The 21,628-nt window shown below is 43.5% G+C and overlaps 1 protein-coding gene across 3 annotated transcripts; it reads left to right on the top strand.

Moving 5' to 3' along the window:
* The first annotated feature begins 1,594 nt into the window (after positions 1–1,594).
* On the top strand, positions 1,595–21,270 carry SLC35F2 (solute carrier family 35 member F2). Of its 3 annotated transcripts, XM_082784516.1 has the most exons (9): positions 1,662–1,768; positions 3,380–3,567; positions 6,833–7,008; positions 7,556–7,683; positions 12,718–12,877; positions 14,345–14,501; positions 15,305–15,357; positions 16,031–16,185; positions 19,974–21,270. In XM_082784516.1, the coding sequence occupies exons 3-9, from the start codon at positions 6,864–6,866 to the stop codon at positions 20,190–20,192; spliced, it is 1,017 nt and encodes a 338-aa protein (XP_082640642.1). In that variant the 5' UTR covers positions 1,662–1,768; positions 3,380–3,567; positions 6,833–6,863; the 3' UTR covers positions 20,193–21,270. The 3 variants fall into 3 exon arrangements, with proteins under 3 accessions (XP_082640640.1, XP_082640642.1, XP_082640641.1); XM_082784514.1 differs by lacking the exon at positions 3,380–3,567 and having other exon boundaries at positions 1,595–1,768; XM_082784515.1 differs by lacking the exons at positions 1,662–1,768; positions 3,380–3,567 and adding an exon at positions 6,576–6,708.
* Positions 21,271–21,628: the final 358 nt, after the last annotated feature.

The following is a 21,628-nucleotide window of genomic DNA, read 5'->3' as shown; positions in this document are numbered from 1 at the left end:
TGTTTTTCAAAGTCAAAAGAGATGTATCCTATTTTAGAGGACCATTGAAAATCAAAATGCATCCTGAATGTGGTTAAACTTAACCACTCACCCTGGTAAAGACAGAGTAAACCACATTGTAGTGAGCCCAGTTGCTGTGGTAGATCTCCAGGAGCAGAGCTGTCACACCTGAAGGAGGATGCACAGCCTTTGTGTTCACACACAAGTTTCTGCTTGTGAAGCAGCACAAGGGAGCGATAATGCCAGTCCTGGGCTGAATGGGACGTGTCTCTGTCACTGGCCTCACCAGCACCATGCAGCTCTGGTCACACCTGAGGTGAACACTGAACTGTGGTAAAGAGCAGGAGCCTGAAGCAGGAGTGCCTCAGCACGAAGTCATCACAGAATCACAGAATATCCCGAGTTGGAAGGGACCCACAAAGATCACTGAGTCCAGCTCCTGGCTCTTAGATATCCCATTATCTTTGTGTTCATGGCCACGCTTACCCACAAACCATACAATTTTCCAAAGATAGCGAGTTTGTTACACCAGAGCAGCTCCCAGGTGTGGGGCAGCCGCAGCCTACCTGGATTGTTGTACTCCAAGTGTGGAGCTTAGGTGGAGACCAAAAGCACCAAACCCACGATTCCCCATCACTGGTGAATCTGCAGCAGATTGCAAATATATGACAAATAAAATGAAAGGCAAAGATAATAGTACCTCAGTTGTAGGGATCAGATATGACAACATATGTAGTGGATGATAATTCTTCTATTTTTTAATCTTACTTTGAGAGTACTTGAGAGTACTATGTTCAGTTTTGGGCCCCTCACTACAAGGACATTGAGGTGCTCGAAAGAGTCCAGAGAAGGGTGATGAAGCTGGTGAGGGGTCTGGAGAACAAGTCCTACGAGGAGCGGCTGAGGGAGCTGGGCTTGTTCAGCCTGGAGAAGAGGAGGCTCAGGGGTGACCTTATCGCACTCTACAGATACCTTAAAGGAGGCTGTAGAGAGTTGGGGGTTGGTCTGTTCTCCCATGTGCCTGGTGACAGGACAAGGGGGAACGGGCTAAAGTTGTGCCAGGGGTGTTTTGGGTTGGATATTAAGAAGAACTTCTTTACTGAGAGGGTTGTGAGGCATTGGAATGGGCTGCCCAGGGAAGTGGTGGAGTCACCATCCCTGGAGGTCTTTAAAAGACGTTTAGATGTAGAGCTTAGGCATATGGTTTAGTGGAGGACTTGTTAGTGTTAGGTCAGAGATTGGACTTGATGATCTTGAGGTCTCTTCCAACCTAGACAATTCTGCGATTCTGTGAGAGCTGTGGGTGAAGAGGACGAGGGCAGGGTTAAATCTTTCTGGATGCGGCTCATCAGTTTGAACTGGAGACTTGGAGGAGCTGTGGCAGAGATCGGGGAACACTTCAAACCTACGGCTCTGGGGTAACTTGGTCCCAAGGAAGGCAGAGCTCGGGCACTCCTGCCACACAGACACGAATCCCCACAACCCTCCCGCCTCACGACGAGCCATGCCCCGCCTGGGGGCGGCTCCTCGGCGGGCACAAAGCTTGGGCCCGGCCTCTAGCGAAGGGAAAGCTGGGCCAGGGCCGCCAGGCATCGCTGCCGAGCTCCTTCCCTCACGGCGGGCAGGGGGCTGCGGGGCAGCGCCGCGCCATGGAGCCTGCGGGGGCCGGAGCCGAGGCCGGGGCTGAGGCGCCCCAAGGGGCCGCTGCTGCTGCTTCTCCTTCTCGGCGCCGGCTGCTGGCGCAGCTCAGGGCCAAGCTGTGCACATGGTGAGTCGGCGGCCGCCGGCCTCCACGTGGAGCCGGGCTGCTTGCCGAGCTGCTCGCCGAGCTGCTCAGCCCCGTCGGGAACGGGGAGGAGGCTGCGGGGCTTCGGGGGGGAGCCTGTGGGGGAGCGGAGCCCCGCTGAGGGGAGCGCTGGGCTGCAGCTCCCGGCGTGGAGAGGGGCCGGGCTGCTCCGGGGTCGTTGGGTTGGGTTTGGTAGGTCTGGTTTAGTGTGATGTTTTGCTCTTTATCCGTGCTTTTCTCTTTTTAGCGGCGTTGTGGCAAAGGGGGGTGGGGGGAGACAGGTAACAGAAAATACCTGAGAGTGCGGAGTCTACAAAGACCAAGGTCTCCCATCCCCTTATCCCTTGAATCATCTTGGGACAGAGCCCCTGGAATGTGTGTCACCTCCGCTGGCAGCACTGGTAAAGCACAGAAAATTTGGGGGGAGAAGCCCACCGGGCTGTGCAGGTGCTGCATGCCTCCCTGTGCAGGGCAAGGGCTGCCTTCAGCAAGCACAAACCGCTTGTGAGAACTACCCCTTGCCCGCATGTTCAGCCTTCATCTGGAGGGGATCTCTGTTTAAAAACCTTTTTAGGGCCGCAGGTGAGTCTCTGTGAAGTCCTCAGGTACCCTCAGCTGACAAACAGGACGTTTGCTGTCCTGCCAGCATCACACTTAACACCTGAACTGCATGGGGCTGTGTGTGGTCAGGTACAGACCCATTCCAGAGGGTAAAACCCGCCTTTCTGTTCTCGGTTACAAGTTTTTCCTCTTCCAGTTCCTCCTGCGTGCCAGGAATTCCTCAAAAGGCAGGATAGGGCTGGAATGAGGAGCTCAGGAACCTCACCTGTACTAGTGGTTTTGCCAAAATGTTGCCAAAGGGCTGTACTGAGTCTGTTGCTGGTACTTGAAAGAAAATAAGTAGCTCTCGCTGACTTCTGCAAGGTCCTCTCTGAGTTACTGAATTGAATTTTAATTTTTTTTTCCAGGTGGTTGGATGCTCAGCCACCTGAGATTTCTTAGAATTCTGAGTATACGGAGGTTTGATACTTGTATGTAATAAATGAGCTGGACTTTTTTTTTTTTTTTTTTAATACATGGGGAAAAAACATAGGAAGTATACTTTCTGGTTCTTGAAGCAAAACTTTTATTTTTTTTCCTCCAGTTCCTTACCTTTTACAAATTAAATTAAATTTCAAAATAGAGCATCAAAACACTGAAAAGTGGAACTCTGGAAAAAACCTTTTTCTCTCCTGAATTATCTACTCATCACATTGGAATATGGCTTCAGTCTGAACCTGCATTTTTGTATATCAATTCACATGGCAATGTGGGATTGTTCAAATGAAAGTCTGTCTCCTTTTTGTTTTTCTTGTTCAGGAAGGGGTCAGTAATAGTAGTTAAAGTTAAAATGTGAGTAAGCTGTCTACGTGGAGTGTTGCCAAGTGTTACCTCTTACTGTTTAACTTCTGGCATAAATAAATTTTAATTACTGAAAGGAAAGCAGTATTTGTTTTAATTGGGAAAAAAATCAGATTGAAATCATAGGATTTATTAAAATAGCCACTAAAACTGTTAACAGTGGGCCTAACAGATTTTCTTTGACTTCCTCAGATACAGACTCTCAGTATATTTTAGTATCCTGGGGTATTTTTCCTCTGCATTTCACATGGAGCCACAGAAAGCCACTCCGCCTTTCTCATGGTGTTGAGAGCTGCACCCTGAATAGGCTTGGTCAGCACTGGCCTCTGTGGGAAATCATCATATGTTCTGCAAATCCAAGGACTCAGAGCTGCTTACAGGTATAGTCAGATAAGATACACTGTTTAAATGGAGAGGAGAAATAATTACTGAGTAGCTAATTATCAAGCAGTAAAAAAAACAAAGTACCCTCATAAAAAAAAAAAATAAATAAATACAACAGAACAAAAATACTACCAAAAAAATAAGCTATAAAACTAAAAGGCCATTTCAGACCACTTACCTTGCGTCACTGGAGTCCCAAGTGGTTTAGTCCTTACTGATGCATTTATAAACAAACAAAAAAGGTAGAGAGGACCAATTTCTGGCATGGAGAAGTTAATATATTTTAAGAAAAGTTGAATTATTAATAAGAATCATGGTAATCAATAGTCATGTCAATACAAGAATGAAGGGAAACATGTCTCTGAAGCGTTTTTCCCATGAGAAATTGTTTTGCAAAATGAAACCGATAGGATTTACTTTACTCTCAAATTTTTGCAGAGGAGCACTTTGTGGAAAGGTTTTTTCATTTGTTATGGAAATTAGGTGAGCACTGAATTCCTAAAGCTCAAGTAAAGCACCTGATCACACGTTTAACATGAGTAACCTTACTGTGTCAAACCTCTGCCTTGCTGCCACGTCACACCACAGGTACCTGTAGGCATCCTGCTTGGAAAAAGTTCACTTTGATACCTGGATAAACAGAGTGAGGAGGACATGCTGCTGCTTCCTGGCAGGTGTGCACCTCGTCGTGGCACAGAGCATCCATGCAAGAGGCCCACATTGTATGCGTGGCTGAGAAAGCTGCCAGGAATACAGTGTTTTGGGGTTCTCAGGATGTTTTTTGAGGATGGACTTCCACCGTCTGTGAGCAGTGTTTGTATTTGCATCATTTGATCTCAGCAGAAGCAAGCGCTGTAGGAGTGCCTGAGCACACATTAACTAAATATGCTTGCTGGTGCAGTAACCACCAAGCAAACAGTCCTGCAGATTCTGGACCTGCTTCTCTTCCCACCTGCAAAAATGCAAAGAGAGAATTCCTCAGGTCCTCAAAACTGGAGGAACTTAGTTATTATGAAAGCTGACGGTCAGCTCCACTGAGACAACCAGGTCATCCTTGATTTTGATAAATGAAGCTGATTTTGAAGCTGATTAATGCTTAGCAAATTTGAATGACAGCAAATTCTCTGTCCTTTCAGCCTCTCACCGGAGCCTGGTCAGTACCCAGCCAAAACACCGTGCGGGTAGAGTCCAGGCCTCTTCTATAAAGAGGGTGATAAAGAGGGTGCAGAAGTTCAGGTGAAGCAAAGCTGCCTCTTGCATAGCCTGGGGGGATGTTTAAAAACCTGCTCCACAGAAATCCATATTAAACAGGCCAGCTGCCTGTGGGGTGGCATTGCCTTTGTTACTGAAACCCCATTTTCCCGTACTCTCATTCACCACCTTAGTTCTTCCTTGATATTTCAGTGGCTCTTCTGTCCTCTTAGCACCTATGAGAGGAGCCAGAGTTCACAGGGCTGGCAAAGGGAGAGCCGGGAGCTGTGCTTGTGTCTGTTGGAGAGAAGAGGTAGTCTCAGCTCTGAAATTCTTAATTAAGAATTCTTCTTAATGGCACCTGATGGCCTGAGTTCTTTGGGTGTACATAAAGAGACATTTCTGCGTCAGTCTGAAGGATTAGCTGGAGTATAAGAAGTCTTTGCTAATTTGTTCACCAGATGGTACTTGCTAGAGTAAAAAGAAATCCAGTATGACAAAAATGGGGTAGCTTTTGGGATAGCTCCAAAGCTTTTTTTCTTTTTTCCAGCAACCACAGCTTCTGCTTTATGTGCATTTTACAGCAGTATTTACAGTTAAGACTGTGCCACAAAGTAGCCATGATAAATTTCCATCTGAAACATGGTTTCTCTAGCTTACTTCAGCCTTCCAAATGCTGGAAATGAGAATGTTTATTTCTTTCATGGGCCAGAAAGAGGTGTTCACACCAGGCTGGAGAGGATCTTAAAGCTTGCCATGAGAAATATGAATACTTGCAGCGTGGACGTGCACAGTTGCTGGGATGTTCAAGGCAAGCTGTAGCAAAACATGGGCCTCTTGTCTCTTGGAAGTAAAGCACTGCTGGACTTCAGAGATTTGCTCTCTCATCAGAATGGATTTGGAGACAGAAATGTTTTTAGCAGCATTTTTAAAGCTGGATGGGCCTTGGTGCCAGGCTGAATTGAAAACAAAATGCAGGCAGCTGAATTTGAGTCCATGCAAAGATGATGTGTCGGCTCCAAAAGAAGGGATCGATTGCATGGTTTGAGTTGGCTTCAGCACCCCAGAACACACCCTTCCTACGGATGACATTGGCAGCCGGATTGCACATCGTGGCTGGGTCACCTGGTAATTACTGCGTTGGAGTCCCCCGCGCTGGAAAAACAACCAGTGTCCGTCCTGTGGTGTGTCTGGCACGCGGGAGTGGCTTGGAAATGATCAGTGGAGAGCTGTGGAGAGGTGCAAATTCCTAGTGGGGATGCTCTTTCCTTGCTCAATTACTCTGTAGCAACAACCGAATCGGTTGTGCAGGCAGTTAAGTTGTCATCAGTAGTCTTCAGAGTAAACAAATTAAATGTGAACTTGTGCAGACCCACACAGGCAGCGCAGCATCGAGCCAACCTTGCTGGACAGCGTCTGTGGGAAGGCAGGCAGGGACCAGGGTGGCACGGCCATGTAGCTCCTGTGGCAGGAAAGCCAGCCTCACCACAGGATACACGGCCATCTCTGCGTGCTCTTACTCATCTGAGAACGTCCAGAATAGTCCAAGGCCACTTCGTATTAAGTGAAGAATTGCTGCTAGAAGAACATGAGGTGGTTTGTTGGTGTTGTTTTCCCAGCTGTGGGTTGGACTTAGAAGTCACCATACAAGCTGATGTGGTCTGTGGCCAAAATATGCTCTTAACTCCGTCCTCAGCTATACCAGAATGTAACAGAACAGAGCAAAAAGGATGGAGGGTGTAACTCAGGCTGCGCTTATCCAAATCTCTCGTGATGAGAACAGATCCTCTTGTTGGGCTGAGCTGCGTGAAGATCTTTGCAAATGTTTTGCAGCCTCAGTTACTGCTGGTTCGGGCTGAGCCTCACCTATTGATACTGGCTGTTACGGGGTTGGATGAGATCTGTGCAGACAGAGCACCACTTGCTGCTGGAATGGAGGAACACTGGTAGGCAGTCAAAAAAGAATTGCCAACTAAAAAACGTCTTTTTCCCTTTACAAGAACCAAACATTCTCAAAACCAGCTTGAGCATTTGGTTCTAAGCTTGCTGTGTTGTCCTTTATATTTACAGGCGTATTCTGAAAACCATCCTCCTGGGCCAGATGCTCTCCTTGTTTATCTGTGGGACTGCTGTTACGAGCCAGTACCTAGCGGAACAATACCAAGTGAATACTCCGATGTTGCAAAGTTTTATCAACTATTTTCTGCTTCTTCTAGTTTATACAACAATACTGGCATTTAGGACTGGTATGTGAAATACGGGATGGGAGATTATGCTGTTTTTTTCTTCTTTCTCTTCTACTTTTTCCTTTCAGATTTTGAAGCCATAGAACTTACTGAATATTTGTCCTCTTTTTTTAAAGATCCTGCTGAAATTCCTGCCTTATAATAACATATGGGAATGAATTTCATAGGTTAAATGTGCAATTAATTAGATTTTGCTTCATACCTATTTAAAATTCTTATATTTGGGTTTAAGTTCTGTGTTATATTAGGAGGAAGTAGGAATTGTTGTAATATTTTTTTTTTTAACCAGAGGCTATTTAATATTGTTCCTATATTATTAATTTACTATTTAAGCATTCCTGTCTTTTTTTTCTTTTCACATGGAAGGATTTCTGTGCTTTTCACTCTTTGCATTGTTTTTTCCCAGGCTACCTTTTGCTGTTGTTACACCTTTCTTAAGCAGGGACAATCCAAACCGAACCCCTCAGTATTACTTAGGCTTCTAAAAAGCAAGTTTCTTTCCTTTCCATGCAAGGAAGCATGTTGATTGCTGCTTTCTTCTATACAGATGGTGACAGTCTTCTTCAAATTTTGAAGCAGAGGTGGTGGAAGTACCTGTTTTTGGGACTGGCTGATGTTGAAGCCAATTACACGATTGTAAAAGCCTACCAGTACACGACCCTCACGAGCGTGCAGGTAAGGACCAGTTTCTGGACTGTTGCTTTGATTACAGTTTTGGTCTCGTTTCTGAAATGAGATTCATAGGACAGATAGGGAAGCTATTTAAACCTGAAAAAGCTTTTCAATATCTATTTTCTCTGCAGTACAAAGAAGAGCATCCTGCCTCATGAATAACATTTCCAGGAAGCAGGGAAAATTGGCTGGTATTACCCAGTGCCAGCTCTTGAGTTGAACTCTAATTATTTTGATAGAAAGCACTTCTAAGAGTTTGCTGACAGCCACTCAGGTGGTTCTTTGTTTTATTTTGCTTTTGTTTTTATGAGACAGAATAAAGATTTAGGACTGAATAACACCGACTCAGCTCGGGTTCTTGCTGATGGGAGCGAAGTAGATGTCCTGCCTAGTCCTAGAAGCAGTGGGAGGCTTTGTGAGATGCAATCCCACACGTGAGGACACGCTGGAAGTTAGCTGGTGTTTCTGACCATGCAGCGAGGCTTTCAGATGTGGCCCTTCAGACTCCTCTCTGTAAGAGATGGGAGGGAGGGAGGTGTGCAGGGCACCCAAAGTGCTAGTTAACAGCGATGTCCCCTGCAGTGCCAGTGCTGCATCGCTGCGCCAGGACTCATCTCTTGTCCTGAATCAGCAGGAGAACCAAGGGTGCATTTTTTTTAACCCTTCATGGACATCAGCTGCATCTGCTGGGACAAGGTGGGGACAGCGCGGCAGCAAGAGCAGAGGGCGATGGAGCTGTGCCAGCCTTTGCCTGCTGTTACTGGTGGTGGATCTGTGGCTTGGATCATGGCCCCGTTAACCTGAATAAAGGCATACTGGGTGATGCAGAATTAGCTGTTAGGTGGAAAAGAGTGTTTAGGTGTCAGTGTTTTTACAGAGTCAAAGTAACAAGGGTTAATATTTAAGAGAGTTACCCGTAAAGCAATGAACTCCCGAGGTCTGGGCTCCTTTTAGGGAGCTGCAGTAACTTTTCCTTGCACTGTTAAAAGAACAGTAATATTCCTTATGGGTTCTTCTTGTCACATTTCCACTTTGTAATTAAGTGTTATGGCTCATTGAGCCTTTAATTTACTTACAAATAATGCTTCAGAAATTGCTCTAAAGAATGACATGTTTCAGTCTCAAGACCAAGCTAAGCTGATAATTGAGACACTGTTTGATCATGTACTTTACTGCTGGAAAAGACAGGACTTTGATCCAAATTCTCAGCAGTAATAAAGCTGTTCCCATGACTTCTTTCATGGAAATTAAGAAAGAATAGGTACAGGGGGTCATTGAGTTCAATTGCCAAATTCAAGCATTTGCTGAACCTTTTTTGCTTGTGCTAACCTTCAGACTGATGTTTCAAGTGCCAGTTCAGCAACCGTGAATTTGCTACAACTGCCTGTTGCAGCCAGGTTTCTTGCACATTTTCTGGAGTTACCAGGTTCTCACCACTGTCAGAAAGGAGATTCAGGACAATAAAAGCCCGTGATTTGCTCCAGCACAAGGCTTTTGCTCTCTGTCAGCAGCAAGCAGTTCAGCAGTTATGTGAGAATTTGTTGTTCAGAGCTTCTGGCCTTAGTAGTGGCTGTAAACGGATGCCCAGGGAGTGAAAGAGCAAAGCAGGAGTATGTGAGACCTTCCTGAGTACAGTGAAATCGTTGTGAAAATGCTGGCGGGCTGGAGCTTAGCTCAGCCCAGTGGTTTTCTTCAAAGAGAAGTTTCCGCTCAGCAAGGACCTTCCATGTATTTTCACACAAACACAGGAAAAAAAAAAAAAAGTTTTTCTTTAGTTATCAAAGGCTAGTGTTGCAAGGAGGGGTTTGGGAGGTTTTTACAGAGATAACATCAGGATGGCAGCTCTCTGCTCTGTAAAAACAGAGAAAGACTTTGGTCTCAGCTTTGGGTGAGACTTCCTCAGCGTTGGTGTGCTCCAAGCTGGAGGCAGGACCCGATTGTGCTGTTGTTTGACCACACATTTCACAGCAAAAAGCAAGCAGTGCAGCTGTGGCTTCGTGTTGTCAGCACATTAGGAGGCACAATTAGCATTCTCTCCATTGATAATTCAGATGGGGACGTTTTATAGGCAGAGCAGCTTGTGCAAGAGTCTGAACCTCAACAGGAGGAACTGCGGGGTGAGCCCCTGGGCTCAGCTGCAGGCTGCCCTTTGGAAGGCATGCGGGGAAGCGAGCAGCAGGAGCTGGTGAGCTTCAGTGCTCTCAAAGCTGTCTGGGGCTGGCAGTTACAGCAAACCAGCAACCTCCAGCAATCTGTGATAATTGATTAACCACGTATTAAAACGTCTTTTAATAATTTACTTGCCCTACCTTTAAAACCTTCTTATAAACAGTGTGGCCAAAGCCTGGCTTGAGGCAAAACACTCGTAAATCGAATCAACAGGTTATCTTTTTTTTTTTTTTTTTTTTTTCTTTCCCCCTGTAAAGATGCATGCTAGGATTGAGGAAGATGAGAGTTTGCTGAGGCTCTGCTGGCAATAATAATATGAGCCACGGTCCTGGTGGAAATGTCATGAATCTGGAATAAATAAACTTCATTCTTTTAAATGGTTCCATTGACACAATTCATTGCCATGTTGCATCTGCTTTGCACTTCTTTGATCTTGATCCTGTACAGAAGAGAGCGTTTTCCACCAAAGAGCTTAGTAACGTAGTAGATGAAGGGAAGTCAAGATCCAGTAGTTGGAAATCAGATTTTTTTTTGGCTGTAATTGAGGGTAATTGTCCCCTGCAATAGATTACCAGCGTGTGTTCTTCATCATTTGGTGCCTGCATGTCCTGGCTGCTAGTCCACTAACCAGGATGCGGTAGCTCTACGGCATGTTATTGGTCTGGATGCAGCAGTTCCCCATCTGGTGTTACTGAAAGAGGACATTATCTACTACTTCCTTACATCCTGATTAAGTATTATTTTTTTTTTTTTACTGAAGGGTTTTTTTTCTTCCGCTCTTTCTGTTTGGGTTGAAAAACTGCTTGGAGGTTAGAAAGCTGCAAAGTAACAACTCGATAAATGGGGAATGAAAGCTTACTTAGTAATAGATGTCTACTATGAGAGGGTTAAACATTTTTGCTCCTTTATTTTTGTAATATTTCTTCATTTCCATGATTACAACTTCACACCAGAGATCTTTGGTTAGAACTCAGTGCTTTCAAATACAGTTCTGTATTCAGGACAGAACTGCTTCAGACCAGAGGTGAAAAAACAGAGTTAGGAGAGCTAAATCATACATGGTGCTGAAACAGATAAATCAACACTTCTTGATACTTGTCAAAACAGCCAAACTCGTAGGAAGTCTTACAAGTTTTTGTTGTTTTGGTGTTTTTTTGTTTTTGTTTTTTTTTTGAACCCAGACAAAAGGTGAGGTAGAGAAAAAGGCTGATGAATAGATAGAAACTCACAGCATGATACTTTTTCAATAGAACAAAGTTGTATTGCAATACAAAAATACATAATACATGTATTATGACTTGTGTGCTTCTAATGTCTGATAATACAGCCTGGGAAGTACCTGTGCTTTTACACAGACTTCTGAAGCTGAACAAGCTGGAGACAATCCAAGAAACAAAGACAAATAAATGGAAGGATTAGAGAGAACCATTAGGATTTAATCTGTATCAACCCCCTTAATGCTGTGCTGGTAAGGCTTTAATGTTTGTAGTTACAAATGTAAAAACAGACTTAAGAAAGTTTGCTTGTAACCCTTGTGGGTGATGGCTGAACCCACAGAAGCAGAAGACCATGGTTGTGGGTAGAAGCTGGCAGAAGTTGGACAGGAACATTACAGAAGGACAGGGGACTCTGGCCTTGGTTTGGAATGCTTCTGCCACAGTCACAGTGACCTGAACCTAACACTTGGTATTGACTTCAGGAGGCCAGGATTTAAAGGTTGACATTTAAGAGTAATTTGTGAGCAGTCTTTGGAAGGCCGACTATCTGGTCTGCTATAGCCTGGTCCCTTCTATACGGTACTCAGAAAATCCACCTCTCTTTTCCCTAGACAAATTTGGAAACAGAATCTATTATGTCGAATTAAATATTGAACCAATTATGATTAGCTCAGTGTTCTTGGTATTATTTGGTTATTACAGAACATTAAGCCTGTTGTATGCTGCTACCTATTTTTCTGCATTAAGTGGTTAGCTAATTTTTGATTTTTATTTTCTTACCCATAACATGGGTGAGGCTAACAGCAAGGCAAAGATACACAAGGTTTGAGGAACACACAGGGAGGGGGTAACGAAGAAAGGAAAGAGAAGCCAGTGTTTGTCACAGAGTGCAGACATCCTTGAACTTTGGCTGTTAAATCTGCTCAGGGCAACGTCTGCAAACACATCTGAAGTGCTTCTGAACTCCAGCTGCCTTGTGTGTCTTTGCTGCTGTGGCATGGATAAATTCCAGTTACCTGCTTCTGGCTGAGGTGGGCTGAAAAATCACTGGTGGATTGTGCATGACTTTGAGAAGCTGGAAGATTGTGAAGGTGGCTTAGGAAACCTCTTCCTCCCATCCTGTTTTCCTTCCAGCAATTTAGCATGCGGCTTCCAGCACATGTACCAGTGCTTTTTCAGTAGGACCCGCTTGAAAAAAAAAATAACAAAATTGCAGGGTCAGATTTTTGCCTTCCTCACTTTGCTGTAAAATCAGATCAGCTGTGTCTGTTAGCAGGTCCAGATTTGGGTGGGTGAGCCACTTCCTCGTATTGGTGTCATGGGGAGCAGTGTGGTTTCACTGCAATGTCCTAGCATTCGTTTGGGAAGCTGCTAGGATTGATGAGATCCATCACTGGAAGAGTTTTTAGGTCAGTGAGAGAGGGGACAGTGCCTCCTTCTCCACCCCAGGCCCTTTGGTCTGAATGTGTTTTTCATGGTAAAATGTGGGTCTGACCCCTCCTGCATTTAAACAAACCCACGGGAGTTGTTTTGTGGTTTTCAGTAACATCTGGTGATGATGGAAGATAAAATCCTGAATGTTTGCTTTCAGGACAGTGAAATGCAGATTTGGGATGGGCTTCTAGTGAAACTCATTTCTCTGTGCTCACAGCTGCTGGATTGTTTCGGGATCCCCGTGCTGATGGCTTTGTCCTGGTTCATCCTCCGTGCAAGATACCGACTGATCCATTTTATCGCAGTTGCCGTCTGCTTGCTGGGTGTGGGAACAATGGTGGGTGCTGACATTTTGGCAGGGAGGCAAGACAGTGAAGGTAAGGAATCGCTTATCACGCGGGGGAAAAGAGGGGTCACAGTTTCCGTGATTGTCCAACTTGCAAAGGAGAAAGAGAGGCAAATGCAGGGGGAAAGGATGTAGTTTGATTTTAAGAAAAGGAGAAGACACACTGCTATTTGTATTTCTTCTTCAACAAGATAGAGGCTGAGGAGATGTTGGTTTTATAGAGAGCTGTGAAATTTTGTTTGCTTGTGGTTTTGGATTATTTCTTCCACCTTAAAAGGGAAACCCTCACGATAAGCTTAAATTTTGCTGCTGTTTATGAAACCTGATGACAGGCCTTATTCTCAAAAGCTTGTTCATTTTACATATGATGGTGTCTGATAAAAGATGCTTCAGACTTTGCTGGTGGGCCGTTTTCTCTGAGCACAAATAGCAAATCAGAAGCTACTTAGCAACAGGCTCGCTTCTCTGGTTGTCTTTGGCAGACCCAGCAGAAATAGTCCCCGTGTCCCCAAGGTCCCCAGCCTGGAAAGTGCTGTCCTATGGCATGAGAGCAAGAGGAGCAGGGAGGAAGGATGCCCAGAACCCCAGTGATCTTACTTTGAATAAGAATTGAGAATTTCCAGAGCCAGAGGGTATGAGGCAAGGCAAATTTCAGAGGGGCAGGAAAGTAGCATTGCCTTCATCAGGCAGCATAAAACTAAGCCTTTTGGCCTTATTTTGGGGTCAGTGCTGTAGGTAAGGTAGAAAGACAAACAGGTTTAGCTATAATGCTGTGTGCTACAAACCCCTTGGCCCTAAGGGAGAAAAATCCTCTTTCCCTTAGACTTTAGGCCTGTTGTGCACAACTTGCATGTCCTTACTATTGCTTACCCTCAGATTCCAGACATATCTCTGCAGTGATTGCCAACTGGCTCAGGGTAGGAAATTTGAAATCAATTCAAGGCTTTAAACAACAGCAATTGCCTTGCTGTTCAGCTGATGCACAACGGCATTTGCTCGATGACCGGTTGGATTACGGGGAGTACCACTTGCCCAGCACGCACATAGCTCAGCGTGACACCTGATACCACCTGTCTGCAGCGCCCACTTACCATCTGTCAGAAGCCTGAAGCGCAGTCCAGGTCCCGCTGAAATCAATAGATGGATTTTTGCCTTATGGCAAAAGGCGGGATGATGTTCAGCAAGGCAGAGAGCGTCTCTAACCTGGGCTTTGCAGCTCCGACAGCGCCTAATGTCAGCAGAAGCAGACCTGGACCTACACAGCAGCTTGGTCAGGATGTGATTTAAATGCCAAGTTCAGCTCCTTCCAGACTGTGCAGGGGGATGCGAGCAGTTAGCAGAGTCAGCCAGCAACTCGCCTGCACACAGATGTTTCCCTCCCCCCTACCCTGAAAAGTGCAAGGAAAATAGAGATGCTAAAGATAAATTTGCTTGTCTAGTTTTTAAAACAAAAGTGTTTGCAGCATTACCCTTATTGTGGATTAATATTTCTGTACAGGAAGTGACGTGGTGATTGGAGATGTCTTAGTTCTTCTGGGTGCTTCTTTGTATGCCATATCTAATGTGAGTGAGGAATACATTGTGAAAAATCTGAGCAGAGTGGAGTTTCTAGGAATGGTGGGCTTGTTTGGGACTATTATCAGCGGTCTACAGCTGTAAGGATCTAATATTTATTTTAAAACTAATTAAGAATATTCTGCAGATGATTGCTTGTCTTCAATGAAATGTTGTTAATTCTTTGTTGCCTCTGCATTTGGGCTATGTTGGAGTCCTTCTATTTGAATTTTATTTTTGTTGCTGATCAGCATCTGTTTTATATCCTTTTGGTTTGCACTGCTCTTACTACAGCAATTGTAAAGCTCAGATCCTACAATTGAGTACAAGTGATACTTGGCTTTATTTTCGATCTGTTGACCTTGATGAGGACATGCAGCTCGCTGAGGACTGCTTGCGGGAATGTGTTTCCTAATGGCTTTTCTCAGTGGATAGTTTTAGGAGATAATCATTAGCAGGAGGTCGTCCGTATTAAACTTCAGTTTCAAATGAAGCCATGTATACTTCTACAAATAACCTCGTTAGAGGAACAGACCACATACACTTAAGCCTATCTAATGAATTTTGTGTTCCTCATTTCTCATCATTATAGTTAATAATTTCCTCAAATTATATTTCAAATAAGAATGAATCTGAAGGATGAAAAGGCCTGGGAAGAAGGCATGAGAATTCAATAAAAGTGCTCTTGACTTTCAGGCACTTTAATTTTCAAGTCTTTCCTCATGCTTGTTAGAGGTTGGAGTTAGTGCCATTCAATAACATTTCAAACAAAAATGAAGGGCTTACAAATCAAAATGTTTCTTGTGTATTCTGCTAATTAAATTCACTCTTTGAATACAATATAATATGTGTTTTTTTTTTTTTTTTTTTTTTTTACTATATTATATCTTTTCTCTAACTCTAGAGCCATCGTGGAACATAGGGATATAATGAGAATTCAATGGAACTGGAAAATTGGTATGTGTATGGCAAAATGATGTGCATTTTTACAGAACACTGGAAAAATGATGATGATTTAGACTTGAAATGCTGGGGTTTTCATTTCCTTTCTCTAGTTATTAAGTAACATTCATATTGTTGCACATTTATTTTCTGCAAACTTTGCAGTTCAACAAAGACATACGGAGTGCAGGGTCGAACATTAGAACTTTGAGCTCAGATTTTGCATTTTACATACAGCATGAAATCATTTTTCAAAATAAATTGCAAAAATCAACCCCCTTTAATCACAAATGTGCTTGGTGTTGGAACATTGCAAGAGTATTTTTCGCTGGTTCTTCCTAGATGAAATACTGGGAAAATGGGATCTGTGACACATTTAGATCTCAGAACTGTACGTCCAGAACTGTACTTTATTAAGAAATATGGATCTAAATTTCTTTAGTCAGCTGTCATGTTAGCTGGGAAAGAACAACCTTATATATATATGTATAGTCATTTCTGCAGTACAGGGTAGTTTTGAAAGAGAAATGTTTTTGCTGCGTTTTTCTTAAATTTACATTTCCGTATCTTTTAGGACACCTTATTCCGAAAGATGAACATACGTAGTTTTGACACATCTGAGGAATATCAGTGTTCTTTAAAATCATTATTCCATCCCTGAGGAGTCAATTGTTACCTTATTTTTCAGCGTTGCTGTTTGCAGTGTTTGCCCTGTGTATGTTTGGGCTGTACAGCTTCATGCCAGTAGTGATTAAAGTTACGAGTGCAACCTCAGTCAACTTGGGCATTCTGACTGCGGACCTCTACAGCCTGTTCTTTGGACTTTTCCTGTTTTACTACAAAGTAAGTCACTTCTTTCTCTCCCTGTAGTTTACCTTAAGTTTTTACCCCAGAATTAGGGATAGAGCACTTTAAGAGCCCCTGAACAATAGTTTGCACTTGTGTATTTCTACAGCTTGTATGAGTTGTCACTGACAGATGTCAGTCAGGACTCATAGTTAATTACCTCATGTTGCACCATTAGGCAGTTAATGATTTTTTAAAAACAATTTTACACTTCATGGAATACATTAGTTGAGAGACAGTAAATAATTTCCTGAGGTAAATGGTGGAGTTCTTGCCGTACTCGCTGTGTGGAGCTGTACTTTAGATTTGGCTCATCTCTATGAGCGTCCAAAGGGAGGATTTGAATCTAACTGTCCTGAAAGAGTAGCAGTTTAGTGTGATTTAGAGAAATCATAGTTTTCTGTTAGAAATTTCATCTGTTCAGTACTACAAACATCTCAGAAGACTTGAGCTCTCTCAGTACTGCTGCTTAGTAGTGACTAAACGAACTAAAAAAGTGTAGATAAATCCGTTATTCCTTATGCTTTCCAAAAAGCAATTACTTTTACTGCTCCCTAAAATACTTTTATGAAGTGCCTTTTCAAGCTAAATGACAGTGCTAAAAATGTTTCAACCCACCTTATGCTTTCCGTCCAGAATCACTTGTGGAAACATAGCTTGTCACAGCAACTGGAGAAATCAAGTCAGTTGCTCAGTGACTGGAGGGGCTCAGTGAGAAGCCTGTGAACTTTGCTTGAGACATTTAATTTGTGTTATTCCACGTGGTTACTTTCTCTTCAGCATTATGGAGAGCCAGAAGCTTTTATGTCAGACTTGTTTCTGATGATGAAGGCCAATTTGTTTTATGGCAGAGAAGTCTGGTAATGATAGGACCCAATGACAGCTAGATTTTCATGTTCAGGAGACTTCTCGCTCAGCTTTCCTCCTTGTTTTGAGTTCCAAAATTTGCTCCAAATTGCTAAAAACTACAAAGCATCCAACAAAAATAAATGTAGGAAATGAACTGTACTTACATGTTAAAAATACCCTTTCTAAGTCACTTCTAAACATTTCAGCACCAGATAGCTTAACTGAAGAAGTGATTATCACAGTCATGGAGTGGCTGAGGTTGGAAGGGACCTCTGGAGACCATCTAGCTCAACCCCCTGCTCAAGCAGGGTCACCTAAAGCACGTAGCCAGGACGGCATCCAGGAGGGTTTTGAATATCTTCAGAGAAGGAGACTCAACAGCCTCTCTGGGCAGCCTGTCCCAGTGCTCTGTCACCCTCATGGCTCTCTCAGACTTTCCTCATATGAGAGATGCTTCAGTCCCCTAATCATCTTTGTAGACCTGTACTGGACTCTTCAACATGTCCATGTCCCTCTTGTACTGGGGAGCCCAGAACAGGACACAATACTCAGGTGTGGCCTCCCCAGGGCTGAGTAGAGGAGTAGGATCACCTCCCTTGACCTGCTGGCAACACTTCTGAATGCAGCCCAGGATCCCGTTGGCCTTCTTGGCCACAAGGGGCCATTGCTGGCTCATGGTTTACCTGCTGTCCGCCAGGACTCCCAGGTCCTTCTCCACAGAGCTGCTCTCCAGCAGGTCAGCCCCCAGCCTGTACTGGTGCCTGTACTGGGGTTATTCTTCCCTAGGTGAAGGGCTCTTCTCTTTGTCGAATTTCAAGAGGTTCTTCTTCACCCAATCCTCCAGCCTGTCCAGGTCCCTGAATGCCAGCACGTTCCTCTGGGCTATCAGCCACTCTTCCCAGTTTTGTGTCATCACTCTGACCCTTCATCCATTCCCCTCATGATGAGGTTGAACAAGACTGGACCCAGTACTGACCCCTGGGGGACACCTCTAACTAGACTGCACCTTATACATTATAAATCTATGTTCATAATAGAAAAGAGGAAGAAGTAAGCAAGAGCTTTGGAAGGGACACAATAAACTGTAGGATTTCTAGCTTATTTGGGGAAGAGGTTTTCCTGGGAGCAGCTCAAATAAAAATGCAATGAATCAAACTCTATTCAATACAGAAAGATTTTTCCCATTACCAGATGATATTTCACAGTGAACCACTTGAGCCTTGACTGGGCTGTGGGCTTGAATGAGGCATGGAGAGCTCTGAGCTCCTGGTGTCTGAGCCTGCTGTGAAACAGAAGCTACAGAAAAGTATAGTGGCTACAGCAGAGACTGAGCACAGGAATTTGAGTTTTTGACTTGAGCGCAGTGTTTTGGTGACACTGTCAACTTTTCAGCCTGACTAAATCCATTTCAGGTGGAATGTGAATTTTGCATCTCTCTTTTTAAGAGAGAAGCTCTTTTTTTTTTTTTTTTTTTTTTTTTTTTTCCTTTTACTCCACGGCTAATCTTTTCTGTGCCTGGTCCTAATGAGATCATTATACACAGACATCTGCAGTCCCTCGAGATATTAAAGAAGGTCTCCAAGTGTTTCTGTTGTGTAAACTCCTCTGGGAAGAGTATACTGCAAATACAGACACTAGATGGAGTTGCACTCCTCCAGTAACACCTCAAGTACTCTTCAGGCTTGGTATTGAATAAAGGGATATAAGCTGCACAGAGTAAAATCAGAATCCTCTCAGAGATGAGTTAATTCTGAGCAGCCTCAGGGTTCAGCATCAGATACCAGAAGGCCAGGCTGCTTCAGGCTGCTTTTCCTTTTGCACAGTGCCTTCCAAAGGTTTCCAGGCCAAGTGACTTCCAGCTAGGAAGTGCAGTGCCTTAACTGTGGATGCCTCAGGTGGTTTTGGATCAGAGTCCAGTGCCATTCCAGCTCCATTCACTTCATCCAGCTCTGCTGCTTGACAAACCAGAACATATTTTTCAAAGAAATCCAAAGAAGCTAAGGAGATTTGGGTATATTTTGGAATTTCTCGGGGTGTGTTGAAAATTCGGACTGTCACCCCACAGTCTGGGTAGAGATACTGCTTCCATTGGCATGACAGTAAGATGTAAGATGCACTGTGTCCATCATCCTACTCCTTAATCTGTGGTTTGGCAAAGACAATAGAGAAGATTTTACCAAACTTGCTGAGAAAGTGTTCTTGGCTGTGCATAACTTGAGCACTTTGCTCTATTGAATTGAATGTTATGAAGTAAGCATTTATTTTTCTTTCAAGGTGGATGGATCTTGGCAATTGTTAGACTTTCAACAGTCAAGTTGATAGTGATCCAAATGTCTGATGTTCCTCAGCAGTGCATATCCTCACCTCACGCCACTGACTGCTCATTTCCAGTATGGAGCAGAGATGCCCACCTTGTAAAGGGTGCCACAATCTCCATCACTTCAAGAACTTGCTGGGTGTAGGGAACAAGCCAATTTTGGACCAGTGATAACAGTTATTTGGCCCTGCAGTTGGTTAAGAGCTGTGCAGAGGACCAGCTGCTCTGGTAACTTGCAGAAGGAGGGAGAGATCCATCTCTTGCTGGGATGTGAAATGTTTGTGTTGAAAAAATATTCTCTGAGGGGAACAGTGTTCCAGCATTCACACGTGTGAACAACTATCCCTAGTTGTCACCACATTTGTTGTAAATATTAGGATTCCTATATGTATTATTTGCCCAACAGTTGTAAGGAGGAGTTGCAGAGAGAAACAGTGGCTTGAATCTATCAGTGAATAGAGCTGCTCATCTATGTCTTCCAGCCCTGAACGCAGAGAGTGGTGGTAATCCTTATTAAAATACTTTTAACAGGGAGGGTGGCTTTTGCCATCCTAAACCAAGGCTGTATTTGCATGGTTCTGCGTCAGACAAGACTTAATGCATTTTTTTCCTCTGCTAGTTTTCAGGTCTTTATATCCTGTCCTTCGTCATCATCATGGTGGGCTTCATCTTGTACTGCTCCACTCCGACTCGGACTGCAGAGCCCACTGCCGTGCCGCAGCCGCGCAGCACCGGCTTGGACAACGCTGGGCTGAAGCTTGAGGAAAATGACAGCCAAATGCCGGCTGTAACCGTGCAGTTCACAAGAGAGGAATCTGTGGTGGTCAGCACTGATTAAAAAAATGGCAGCGTTTCAAAACAGAGCTTTTATTTTACTGCCAAAATTTCCTTCAAATATTAATCTGGAGAACTGTTCTACTGCCAAGGCGTATGTCATGCTGCGCTGGTTTTAATGCACTGGATAGACTTTTTAAGGCCAGATCTTCAATCAGTGAAACTGTATTGATTTACCCTTGCAGAAAATCTGGCCCTTTGAAGAAGACAGAGTAATATTTATGTGGAGTCTCTGGGAGGCGAGAGACTGTTATTTTTAAATGCTTAATTAACTTAACAGCAAATGCTTGGGGGAAAAAGCCAAAGAATGTTCTCAGGTTGCTAACTAGAGCAAATATGCTTTATATTGCATTAGGGACCTAAATCTGCAAGATGTTATTGGAGGGCTTCATGATTCCCACTCCTTACGTGGGTACCCTCACATAGCATCTTGCAAAAGCCACTCAGCTTTTCATGGGATCTAGCGCTGCGAGCTGTGTTATGTGCACACACCTTCCACATGGACTTTGTTTATCTGCTGAAGGCTTTTGCTTCTGACATTCCAGCTTAAATGTTTGTCTCTTCATATTCCTGCATTCTTTGTTGCAGCTGGGGTTGCTACAGAGAAGAAGTATTTTATTTTTTAATTTTACTTATAAAGGCAGTTTGAGTATGTGTTTTTATAATCCCTTCTTTTTCTCTCAGTAGCCTGCTCTTTGGTGCATTCCCACTAGGTGGAGGAGACAGACCGTCCTCTATCCTGTAAGAACTGATTTTATTTTATTTTTTCTGGATGAAACAGCAAGTGTTTGAACTGAAGTTCACTTCTCAGTGAAGTTCTCCTTGAAATGGGACACATTTGTGCAGAAAGATTTGAATAAAATTTGCATTTTTTATTTTTTTTTGAGGTCTTAGGCAATCCTCATTGCAACGATAATGACATAATCTCCCAAAGGTTAAATGCTTTCAGTAGATTCATTTGCAGTTTTACTCCCCCTCTTCATATTTACAATAAAATGATTAAAATTCATGAAGCTGCAGTTTTCACATCAGTAAAACCATATGGGGATCTTTTTTGTACGAGTCTTCACAGTTCAGGCGTATGAAGCAACAATGAATAAAGTTTTCAGCAGCTGAAGAGTTGGCTCTTGGTTTGTTTATTTTTATAAGCTCAGATTTTTTTATTGCTCAAAATTTGTATTAGTTGATTTTACTGACCAAATGATTCTTTTAATGACTGAATTTCATACCATAACGAGTAAACGTGACATTTCTTGAAGGTACTGGTGATCAAATGACAAAGACTTGTTTGTATATTTCTGGTATAGTTTATTCAAGCAAAATGATTCAGCAAAAATCTTACCAAATTTCTTTAGCAATAGCAAGCAAACTTTCAGTATGTACTAAAGCAACAGACATCATCTTTTCACTGCGTAGTTCGCGCGCAGAAGGGTGAAGAGG

This window comes from Aythya marila (assembly GCF_965140915.1).
Source record: "Aythya marila genome assembly, chromosome: 1".
Lineage (NCBI taxonomy): Eukaryota > Metazoa > Chordata > Aves > Anseriformes > Anatidae > Aythya > Aythya marila.
Note: the sequence above shows the minus strand (reverse complement) of the source record. Positions and strands in the feature narration are given on the sequence as shown.

Coding starts and splice junctions, on each gene's coding strand:
- SLC35F2 (XM_082784514.1), top strand. CDS start 1,650: ATGGAGCCTGCGGGGGCCGGAGCCGAGGCCGGGGCTGAGGCGCCCCAA. Junction 1,769..6,832: donor AGGGCCAAGCTGTGCACATG/GTGAGTCGGCGG, acceptor TTATATTTACAG/GCGTATTCTGAAAACCATCC. Junction 12,878..14,344: donor AGGGAGGCAAGACAGTGAAG/GTAAGGAATCGC, acceptor ATTTCTGTACAG/GAAGTGACGTGGTGATTGGA.